Source organism: Melopsittacus undulatus, chromosome 2, assembly GCF_012275295.1.
Source record: "Melopsittacus undulatus isolate bMelUnd1 chromosome 2, bMelUnd1.mat.Z, whole genome shotgun sequence".
Taxonomy (NCBI): Eukaryota; Metazoa; Chordata; class Aves; order Psittaciformes; family Psittaculidae; genus Melopsittacus; species Melopsittacus undulatus.
The window spans coordinates 79,410,074-79,422,495 of record NC_047528.1 but is presented as its reverse complement, the minus strand read 5'-3'; the positions used below and the strand labels follow the sequence as shown (position 1 = coordinate 79,422,495).

Below are 12,422 nucleotides of genomic sequence, written 5' to 3'. Positions count from 1 at the left end.
TAGAGTTAGTTCTTCAAAGTTTTCTGAATAACTTATGCCTCTATTTAGTGTCTGTTCATGTTCTCTGGCTAAGATGACTAGCACTCTTGCATCTTAGCAGTTCAGGATCAAGTTGTGATTCTACTTTGTCTGTAAAATAAAATTAAGGATATGCATGCCACATTTTCCCCTTTGGAAAATGGTAAAATATATTATTATCCATCATCTGCCTTCCTGACTTAGGTTGAACAGATAGTGAGTCAGGAAGGAATGTCTCCACAGTATCCTTGTCCAGCAGCCAGCACACTAGGCCTGTACATCGGTGAGGACCTCTGGGTACAATTATAAGAAACAACCATGAAAAAATTTCATAACCTGGAGAGAAGAGGAGGGCTCACATAGGGCATCATAATTTGTGACATTTTAAGGAAATATGCATTACTATTTTTGAAGACCATTACTTTGAGGATAAATGCTTTTGGTTTGCTTAATTTATACAATTATATAAAATTACTTCATATAAGTAATTGCAAAATTTATGGGTGTGTATGTTTAACCTTTAAAATGCTCAATAGTAGTAAGGTTCTTTGCACCCAGGCACATTTTATTCCCAGCAGGCCTCATGGTCATCTTACTTAGACAGACAGGGATCAACAATTTAGACATTAGAGCTAGCATGTTTAATTCAACATCTAAAAATAACCAGGCAAGCAGAACTCCAGATGCATGCCAAACAGAAGCTTTGATTTTAGATAGCAGTGAAACAGAACAAAGAATGGATGCAATATGTAAAAGATGGATGCAATATGTAAAAGAAGAAATCTGCAAGTCTGACACTTACTGTTTTGATGTCTTCATTAACGTATGTGTCATTCATTATAAACTGAGGGTAACCAACTTTTGCCATAACTGCCTTTGCCTTTGAAAAAAATTAAAAATAAAAAAAGTGTTGGCAGATATAACTATTTCTCAGCATATGGCTTTTTTTTCCCTTCACCATCCACCCAGCAACTTTGTGGAAACAATGTATTTCCAGAAGAAAAGCAGCAGGATACAGAAGGGTAAGGCAACATACCAAGATGTCAAATATGACAAGTACAAAGATTAAATTAAAGACACGATGGACTAAAGGTAGCACAAAAGGGTAGCACAAAGCTTTTACTTTGTATGTTTTCGGGATGCTGCATATAATTTCTCCTGAATTCTTTGGAATTCTCCTCTCCACTCAAAAAGCGTTTTTCTGAAAATTTGTTCTTCAAACTCAGATGTCAAAATTCAAATGAATATTGCAAGATATAAAGTGCTATAAATGGACTGCTCTTTAAATCAACTGCAGCCCTACCAACCCCGCATTCTGCTCTCTGCAGGCTCTGGGGTCCACCGACTTCTCTTTCCCTCTTGCTGCAGCAAGTGACTGTTCGAGGGACAATTCCCCTGGAAGATCTCCCTTCCTGCACAATGAAATTCTCACTCTGTTCTGCCCCATCCAGACTGTCTCAATACAAGAGGGCCTCCTATGACAGCAAGAATTAGAAATGTCTGTTCCATGACTGTAAAAAGAAAGGTCATGGAGGATTGCCTTCATTTAATCAAAATTATTTTGTCCCCTCTTTTCTTTTTCAAGAAGGCCTCTTTTCTTCATCAAACTTCAATTTCTTAATTGCATTTCCAACCCAAAGTCATAATCCTCCATTTATGACATCACAATTTATTGTGGTTGAGATAATTAAGATGTCACAAACAGAAGATTACAAATTCAGGTAGGCAATTAGCAGCAGGAGCAGATGATCTCTTAAACAAGAACGATCCCATTGTCATGCAAATGTCCCTAGTGATAAAAAAAAAAATGCAATGGAAGACAAATGCTGAGCAGGAAATATGAAACAAGCCAAATTAACTCCCAACAATGTTTTCTCGATTTTCCAGAAGGTAGAGCAGCTTTTCAAGATATTTTAAGTCCCTGGGCTGGGGATAAAAAGGTGGTAGTGGGGAGAAGCACAGTTCATCTGCAAGTCTGTACATAATCAAGAGTGTCTCTTTTATTCCTGATGGTGTTGTCAGGTCCATCTGACTGAACTTTGCAAGGAACAGGAAAATTTCCTTTTCCATTTCCTGTGTTTTAATCCTAGTTGCAACTAGTCTTGAGAAAGCGAAGAGCAAAACTCATCAGTTTTAGTTTCTACTAAGTCAGCTGCTTAAACAAGTCTGGTGAATCTCTAATCTTCTGTATGTGTTCCCAAGTACCCATCTGGATCACAGCAGCCTCTGTCTTCAGTCTACTTAATTGAGCCACTTCACATTTTGATTAAACAGATTTAATCTAAACCCCAACTTACAGGATGAAAAGCAAACCCTCTAAAAACAATTTATAGCACAACTTGTGAAAAATCATGAGAGTCTTTTAAAGAAAAAGTAAGGATTATCTGTGTCAGTATAATTCATTAATGATTTAGCCAGTACAGTGTCAATCAAAATTTACTGATCTTTTTTTTTTTTCTTGGAACATAAAAGAATACTTTTGGGTTTGAGCTGTGTTATATCATTTAAAGACACTCTTAATTTCTTCCTGTCTTCCAAATAAAAGCAAATAAATTAATGCCTCACTGGCTGTAAACACAGAGGACTATGAAGCCAGCCTTGATCTGGCAGTGCTTCTTTGTTGAAAGAAGCAGAGGTGGGCCCTGCCCTGAAACCCATGGTACTAGCTGTTTGGGTGTGACCACAGTATGTCCATCCCCACTTCACTGCATGAACATTTTGGGGTCTTTGTGCATATCTGCCACATCCATATGGATCTCTTTTTCCACAGCAGATTCTTCCCACAGGCTTTGCATGAGGTCCAAGCCTATTCAGTCAAGCCCAGCAAACAGCACAATTTACACAACAGACTAGTTAGAAAGCATTGTATTAAGAGCAGGTTTCTAAATTTTCATACTGGGTATCACTTGCTCACTTGGCTCTTTTCTGCTCACTTGAGTAATTTTAACAACATTTCAAAGACTCCTTATTCATACAGCACAAGCAAGTGGATAACTCTTCTACAACTGGCTTGCTCTTTGATAATGAATTCAGTATTTTCCCCTTGATAAGATTAGAAGTATGTTTAAGAGACTGGCCTTCCAGGAGGTACACACATACATACAGGGAAAGCAAATGAAATGTGACAAATGTACAAGAACCAGCCGTGAGGTAATTGCACATGAATCCACCGTAAACACACCGTGCACAACTTTTTATGGTTTAAAGGCTCATTTAATTCCTTTTTCTAATTTGCATATTAAATAACCATGTGTACAGGAAGAAAAGAGGTGAGGGGGTTCTCCCCCCAGCTATCATTAAGTACTCAGCCTACCTTAGGTTGTCGAGTAAATTAAGAAAACTCATCACTGCAGGCTTCCTCCCCTGCCATTAAAAGCAACAGGCTCTTGCAGGGGGTGATGCAGAGAGGCAGCGTGCTTTAGAGTAAGTCATGATAACTGTTTTTTACCCCAGCAGCCAGAGAGAGCAGGCTTCAAGGTGGAAGACTCAGAGTGGGACTACTCCCTCTACCGCTAATTACACATGGAAGTTTCCCCACTGATTTCCACACAGTTAGGATTTTATCATCAGTATGTCTTTCTGTCAGGATGAGAGCATTGCAAGTCAGTTTACTACAGACACAAAATAATAAACGACCTTTCACTTTTGACTTTACAACTTGCCAACGTGGGAATGCACATGTTTTTCAATGCTACAAAGCATCCCAATTTCCAGTCTAGTTGAATTTTCACTTGACAGCCAAGCTTGGCAGGTGACCCTTCTGACAATCGGAATATGATTTGGGTATTTTATAGGCCTGCTAGCAACATCGCTTACTGATGTATTGTAGTTGCTGGAAAAAGCCCAAACTAAATCAAAACAGAACATATATCTCACCCTGACAAAGTTTTATGAGTCTGACACAGATCTTCTGTATATCAACTTGACTCACAATAACTTTGTGAAGATAATTTTCAAGCTTCTAAAAATATAAAAATTTAATACAATTACAGTTCACTGAAAAATTAGCATGAAATACATTCTGAAAGCTAAAATAATTCACAGCAAAGTAATGTTCCATTTAATTACAAAGATTAATTCAGCCTTTATGTATGTGTCTGGTCTTTTCATTTTTCCTTGAAAACAGATGATTCAAGAGCCATCTGCTAAAACTGCTGCATAAATATCACTGCATCTATGTAGGTTGTATGTATAGAAAAACTAGAAAAATAGAGTGCAAAATACAGAAAAGTTCCATCATATGCCTAAAGCCCAACCCTACAGATATCGTAGGAAGTGACCCACTGACTTGAGTGGGAGATGGACTGGGCCCACCTTAATGGTGTGTATTATTTCATGCATTCATATGCAGAGGCCACATAAAATGTCAGGGATTTGCACATCATCAACTGCAATCAAAAGTGAAGTGGCAACTCAAGTATGAACACTTGGCCTGAAATGGTTGTTTTTAAGAGTGCCTGACCTGCAGTGAACTGACTGTAATCCATACTCCAGAATACAGCTAATCATAAAACTACTTATTGTTAAACTTTGGCTTTAACTTTTATATTTGCATATCACAATAATGTGAAGACTGTAGGCTTTTCAAGATGTACAGAACTAGTGTTTCATTTAATAATAATTCACATACCACCACCTCACACTGCTCCATAACCCTCCCCTCTGTATTTCAGTAATCAGTTTTTATGTTCTAAATTAGTCTATTACACAGATGGAAAATACAGCTATCATTCCATTCTTGTAATAGCTTGAGGCTAGGGGTTAGAATATAGATTAGATAGATGATAGATAGATAGATAGATAGATAGATAGATAGATAGATAGATAGATAGAGTTATGTGAATAATCACACTCATCACATACACAGAAAGCTGTTTTCAGTAAAATATACACTGTGGTTTTAAAAGTAGTTGAGCCACTCTGATGGCTTTGGCCTGCCAAATGAAAAAGATATGTCTTAATCCTCACTCTTCTCCCCTGCTCTTCACATCTCTCCCCATGCTTCTGCTCACCCACAGCCTCTGAAGGCTGCCTCGGCTCTCACCACATCTTCCTGGGAGACTGTTTAGCTCACTAACACAGCATAAATCCATGCAAGTTCTTCCCCCAGCTAATTTTCTGACAGATCAATGAGCTGAATCACTCACTACACAGAGAGACCCAGAAACTGTTGGAACTAGTACAAGACAAGTGCTCGGAACATATAATGTGGAAAACTGGGGAAGGAATGGCAAATGGGTTGTGTGTTACATTAGTTACCTCTTCGTCTTCATCATCTTTTGAAACCAAAGCCTCATTCAAAGAAAACCTACTGACAAGAAAATATTACCTAATGCACTTCAGAATACCATACCATACATTACCATCCTAAGAAAGAGAGGAAAGGGACAAAATTTTCAGAGCAAACTGTTGGTTGGGATTATATATTCAGTCTTAATATCCACAATTAGACAATAAAAGATAATATTATTAACCATAAAGTTGCAAGCACCTAAAAGTTTGCTAGGACTGCCATGCACAGAAGAGTGAAAAGCAACAATATACATCAAAATGTCACTCTTCCCAGCCCTAAATCTGGCTTTCAGTGGTTCAAGCACTATGATGACAATTTCTCTGGAATTAGATTTTCAGTTTAAACTAATCTTGTATTTTATATATATTTTTTTAGTAATAGAACTGAACTAGATCACAGAAAATGTGAAACAGTTTTACTTCTATAAATATACAAATTCACTGTGAAAATTTCACAAATATAACTCCTCAGTTCAATGCAGCAGTATAATTAATAGACCTACTCATATTTTCTCCTACCAGCCTAGTTCCAATCTCGTTCTGCTACCAGCTTTGCTTTAATTTTGGTAAGAAAAAGAATTCCATTTTATTTAAATTATATTTTTCCTTTATAACTTCTGTATGACAATTACCACAATTCCATAATTTTATATATGGAATATTATATGTGGCAGACATAAATGCTGTCTTTGATGAACTGAACTACAGCTCTGTAAATGAAATAAATTTCTTCATGGTGTACAGCAAATGTCTTCTTCCTCTGTAATTATACAATACATACATGTACTTACACAGCAGAGCAGTACAACTGAGTACCTGGCAAAAGATGTGTTTAACACATAACCATTACTGTCCACAGCTCTTCGGGCAGATTTAAGGGTCTCTGGGTTCTCAGGGGAGCTGGGATCATGCCTACAGACCAGAAGAAAGGATAGTGCACAGACATGCAGAGCCTGCACTAGGTCTAGCTATGGCATCACAGCACCATGGCAGCAGTGACAGGTCCGCTCCAGCATGGTGATTTCTGCACTGAATTCCCCTCTGAAAACCTGCAGATTGCTTAGGGCATGACTATACTGGGGTGTATGTGGACAGTAGGAGCTCCTCCAGCTGCACTTCAAACAAGCCAGAAACAAGAGCTGGAAGCACAGACTATCATTAGTATTATGCTGGTATATATATATGCTGCTAAAGCTTCCTTTGATAGGCCTGTAATAGCCCATGCACTCTAGTTAATATTGGATACATCCTTAGCACTTTAGAAGACTGTACCTTCTCATGTGTTTATTTTCAGGCAATCCTTTATGTTTTCCAATTAAATTTTCTCTTAAAACAAAACAAAAACACACACACACACAAAACAAAACCACAAAAAAACCTCCAACAAACAACAAATCACAACCAAACACACATCCCCAACTCAAAATTTGTGTATCTGTCTTTTGAAATTATATTACATAGCCTGATGAAATAAATTTTGCACCAGAATCCTAAGGATTTCCAATGACACAACAAAAAGCTATCTTTAACTGGGCTTCGGCATGTTAGTGAGCTGCAGAAATTGCTGTATTGCATTTTTTTGTTGAGACTCCTTCCTGCATTCATTCCACTATTCACCCCCAGAGCTCCTCATCAGTCAATCCATACTCCCACTTTCATGCCACTTCTTGCTAGAAACACACCCACCTTGCTGCAAAATCTTTTCTGCTGTTTTTGGTTTAGCTCTGGGAAAACAACAGATTTAACAAAAACCACTGCACTGACAAAATAAAAGTCCCAAGGACCCAAAATCCTGGTGTGCTGAAGAGATCTCTAGCACCAAACACTGAGAGAGGAGCAGCCTCAAGGACCAGGAAAGGGCAAGGACCCTCTCTCTCCCTCAAAGCTGTATGGGATACAGGTAACCACAGCTTTTCCTTCGGCAGTTTTATGCAAAACTCTGAATAACCTGTTCAAGGGAAGGACAACTTCTGACCTTAGCTTCTGCTTCCATCAGTTCATATTCTTTTAAGTTTTTCAAGGTTGTCTTTGTTTAATCAAAGGTTGCAGAGCAATTTTTTTATTTTTTTTTTTTGTTAATGAATAGGATGTGAAAAATTCTCTTTTAGTTTCTAGCCACCAGTGAGAATCAGATCCAGTCTAGATACAGCTGAGAGCAGGCATGGTAGAGACTTGTTCTTACATGATTCTAAAACTGAAAGAGGGACCAATGATCTAAACACAAGCTTTACTTGGCTCAGGACTTGCAAGTTTTCTCTCTGGGGAGAAATTCCATTTGCTTGAACAGAGATCCTGACCAGCAGTGTACCAATTAGGATGTCACTGCAGGTTGCCCATATCTTATATATGGGGGAAAGCAAATGTATACATAGGCAAAAATGTAGGCTGCAGAATATAGAAAAAACATATGCAGGAAATTCTCTAATTTCTACTCAAGACCAAATCCATCACTATTTCCAAACTTTGCATATTTTTATTTTTTAAATACATTATACATATATATTTATTTTCACTTTGATGGAACTCACCACTTACCCAGAAAACTGGGCACAAGACATCTCACAGCTCCCTCACAAAGAAGGGCAGCTGAAGAAGGCTTTATTCTTAGGCACAGTGTCTTGGCATCTGAAAGGCCTCTAAAGGAATTACTTCCTTGTGGTAAAGCACCTCTAAAAGTAAACTCTAACAATACCTGAAGCTATTTAAATATTTCACAGCTTTGCTTCAAACCTCCATGACTAATACAATACCGGGGTAAGCTAAAGTGCTGCTCAGGCTCCTGTTCCTGGACAGCTCAATGCCCAAGGCTGAGAATTCGTGTGGGAGCCCCAGCCCACAGCCCTACCTTGCTGAACTTCCTGCTCACTCCCAGCAGGCAGGCAGCTTTCCTCTTGGTGGCTCAGGTGGACTGAACCCAGGACCACAGGACATATGGATCTCCACAGTCAGGAAATGCATATTCATTGAAAATAGAGGTAAGGACAAGTAGACACCTGGGCATGCCCTTGTAGACTCCTCCATACAGAGAATAGGTCTCACATACTTCAATATCTGTTACTGCTGAGCTGGGGGCACTACAATGTCTTTGTCCCTCCACAGAAGGAAGTTTGACTTGGTGAAACAACAAAGATAAAGAAAGCTAAAGGTGGAACTGCCTGAGACTTCCAGGGGCAGTGGAGGACTTGCTGCTCTTTGGAAGAAGTAATCTGTCTTCTGGCATACCAATGCTTTCATTTTGCTTTTCTGCCACAAAAACTTCAGACCTGGTCCCTGGTCATCTGCAAGTGTGCCCATTCATCTTTCTCCCTCTTTCTATATCAAGCATGAGATTTATCACAAGTGTTTTGATGTCATGCACCCATTCTGGCCTTATGGAGTTAAGGCCAAGTCTGAAATATGACAGCTGCAAGATCAGGGTTAAACACAATTTCCTCTCCCTTCACCTGTTTTCCACTATCTGTTTGCACGGTGTTCAGGTTATTAATGGAACTGACATGCCTGCACAACTGAGTGAGCAGTAGCAGGAGTTAGATAACAAGGGAGAAGCTGACAGCAGTGATCTAACCCCAGAGATAAGAGATAAACAAATATGCCATGGCTATTAGTTTCAGCTCTGGCCAGTGGAGAAGAACATCTCCTGTGGTTACCGAACAGGAAAGCCCAGTCTTCCTGAGAAGGTTAAATTAAATTCAGGACGTGAAAGAGATTATTCTGTAAGTTCAAAAATTAATGATTGTAATGAAAAGTAAACACTTGACTGAAAAAAAAAAGAAAAAAGAAAAGTGTTGTTAGTCTGATGGAAAGTCAAGACCTATGTTTTATTCAGAGGAAACTGTGGAACACTTCTACGTTAGAAGGAAAACACCTTGCATTCTTTGTATCTTCCAGGGGAAAATGTTACTCTAAACATTGGCATTTTCCAGACAGCTTCTCAGGGATGGTGTGAGAGCAGTAGCCCCTATGTCCAGACCAAATTCTAAACTAGTAAAAATAGAGCAAACTTTTCAAATCCCCTCCACTGTTTCCAAGCAGTACAGCTTCACTTCCTGATTCCTATCCAGTTGTCCCCTTCTCTTCACATGTCCATGCACACAGCAAAATAAAGATGAGTTACACCATGAAGATAAAAAATAAAAGCTCCTGGTGATATATTTGATGTCCAAGGGAACTTCAGAAATGTAGGAAGAGAGTTAAGATGTGAGTCTGCCTTTTCTGAACTCTAACTCATGTTTCAACTTTATCAGGAGACTTGCTCATTATTCCCTGCAATGCAACCTCTACAATACAGGCAGGACCTTGAATTTTTGCATCCAGACAGAGACTACTCTAATTTCAGAAACCTTAACTCCACAATGGAAAAGAGTGGCCAAGGTTCAAGTGGCACTAAGCAGAATTATGCTTTCCAGTTTAGAATTGACAAGGCTGTTTCAAGAAGACCTGAATCAAAGTTTCAGTAAAAGCAGTAAATTTGAAAGTCAGCAGTCGCCCCTATTGTCTTTTAAATGGGAGTGAAGTGCCTGAATGCAATTAGAGACTTTCACAATTTCTCCCTCTTTTCCTAGGTCTTCTGAAGTGAGTTCGGCAGCTTCTGTTAGTGCTTTGAGGCAGTCTTACACTTTGCAAAGTTCTCTGAGATCCTTGAAGCAAAGATATAAAGTCATCTTAAAAGAACCTGGAAAGAAATGTCATCCCCCTTTTACCACATGTAGTGTTCTGTCAGCTTTATACTAGCCTTCATTCTAGAATAAGGCCACTTGAGATATGGGAGGCTGGTTCCTCTGTCACATTTTTGCATTATTTTACACAGGATGGGTCCACAGACCCCACAAGACACAAAAGGCATTTTTTCTTTTTGCGGAACAGCCAGTGACCACTCTTCAGATTGGATGATTTGTCATCTTTGTGCAAAGTTAGAATGACATTAAGCAAGATTAATTTCAGTTCTTGAAGCTGTGGTGTCTGGCCTTTTTGTCTGGGTATGTCTCAGATCTTAATTAAAAGTTATTTTTCAGAATTGTATCTAGTGCACACCCTGGACAGTCTATGTGAACAAATGAAGGAGGCTTAAATACTCCCTGGATGTGTTGCTGTGCTAGTGTGATACGGAAGCAAGAGTGGGCACAAGAAAAGAACAGGCAATTATGATTCTCGTGTTTTCCCACTACAAGAACATAGGGGGAGAAGGTGACATTTTCCAGAGAAGGAAAAGCAGATGCAGTGAGGCAGTAGAACTCACTGTCTTGGCAAGTTATGGATGATAAAATTTGTGGGTTCAAAAAGTCATTAGACAAACTTACACCAGAAAAAATATGAATAAATACAAAGACGGTACTTCTGGCTCAGGAAGCAACTGAGCTGCAGATTGTTAGAGGCCAGGAGAGGATAGTGGAAATATATCCCTTCATGCTTGCCCTGTCCTTATGTTCATCTCCAAACATCTGCTACTGTTTGGCCACTGTCCGAAGCAGACATTGAACCTCTGGTCTGAGAAGTATGGCTGTCACGCTCGTAGTGAAATCACCCAAATGTGGAGAGAGAAAAATGACAGAGAACTAGGAAAGACAGCAGGGGCTCAGTTAATTGACTGGAGGGCTGGATATGACCAGTAAGTTCCAGCTGAGAAGAGAATGTCTTCAGTGCTATAACCTATGAACACCTACCTATTTAAAGTACCTATACTTTGTTAAACTGTGGCTTGTACAGATGGATCCTGATTTCCTAAGGGCTATTGGCCTAAATTACACTGATATCTAGGGACGTTTGATGTAGCTCTCTGAAGCACCAGAACAAATCCCTTAGGCTAAACAAAAGTACCTAAGGCTGCCTGAGAGAGACACCTATAGCTATGAACCGTCCCTATATTTTCCTGAGGTCCTCTTGCTTCAGTCTTCAGACTCAGAGAAATGCAAAGAAAACAAACATTGCATATGCAACTTCCTTAGAGAGAAATACAGCCAAGCAGCAGGCAAGTTCAGAAGGCAAAAAATGATTGTACAGTGACCTTGGGATTTGTGTTCCGTGACCTAAAGAAGTTAATAATGTTACAGAAAAATCTTATTATAGGAAGAACAAGCTTTTTTTTGGCTTATTGCCCATACTTTAAAAATAGTACTGCAAAGCAAAGAAACCTCACCAACTTTTCTACAATACAGGCTATTTTACAGGAGATTTGCAAACTTACAAAAACCAGACATTTGCGTAAAAGTCTCTTTTTCAAGCCTCCAGTTAAACCCAAGCACAAAGGGTATTTCAGGAAGGAAAAATAGTAATTAATAGCACCTGCCCAAGAAAGGGAACAATTTTAGATCTCAGTGATGATCTTCCACTAAATTATCCTTTAAAGAACGGCAGCAATAAATTACTATTTTAAAGATAAGAGTTCTAATCACACAAGTCATGTCAATGAAGTTTCAGTTGCAGGTTCTCCCTTTTACCTGCAGTCCACCATTACAAAGTGCAGCTGTCAATACCATTTGGCTGACATAGCTGGCTGCAAGCTGCACCTCCATTGTAAGTGAAACAAAAGGTTCTCCTCTCTCTCCCTCCTCTCTTCACCTGCCATCCTTCTCTGAGGCTGCAAGGTGGCCTGAGCTCAACAGGTGCCTGGGCAGCCGATTGGGGAGCCTTTCTGCATTGTCTTAACTGTGTAACTCACAGACCACACACTTGAAGGCAGTTGCCAGACACACCTTTGGAGATGCACTAATTTGAATAATTTCTCTGTTCTTTGAATGGGGACAAAATTTAAAGACCCTTACAAAAAAAAGAGAGACTCAATCAGCAAGATTAACCTTTGCTTGTGTTTTGTTTGTCTGTTTGCTTGTTTGAAAATCCGAGATCTCCGTTGAAAATTCGCGAGGTTGACAGACACGGTTTAAGCAAATTTTAGATGATAAACAAATACAGAGCAATAAAGCAAGAGCAAAGGACAGGGCAGAAAACATCACAGCACAGAGCCGACTGCTTCTCTCCGACTCGGAGCTCGTTTGGAAGCAGCATGAGCTCCATCCAGAGAGCTAGGTTAGAACTGCAGGTGAAGACAGATCAACTCACCTAACCTTGTTAAAAACTTTCTTTGCAAGATTGGCTTTCAGATGGTCTGGATTAAATCC

The 12,422-nt window shown here is 39.3% G+C and overlaps 1 protein-coding gene across 2 annotated transcripts in view; it reads right to left on the bottom strand.

Annotated features, from left to right (window-relative positions):
* PHEX (phosphate regulating endopeptidase X-linked) overlaps positions 1-12,422 on the bottom strand; it is a 93,180-nt gene that overhangs the window by 31,787 nt on the left and 48,971 nt on the right. For both annotated transcript variants that reach the window (XM_005151482.3, XM_031051074.2), the window contains one exon: positions 821-898. In XM_005151482.3, the coding sequence (XP_005151539.1) occupies positions 821-898 (78 nt within the window). The remainder of the gene's footprint in view (positions 1-820; positions 899-12,422) is intronic.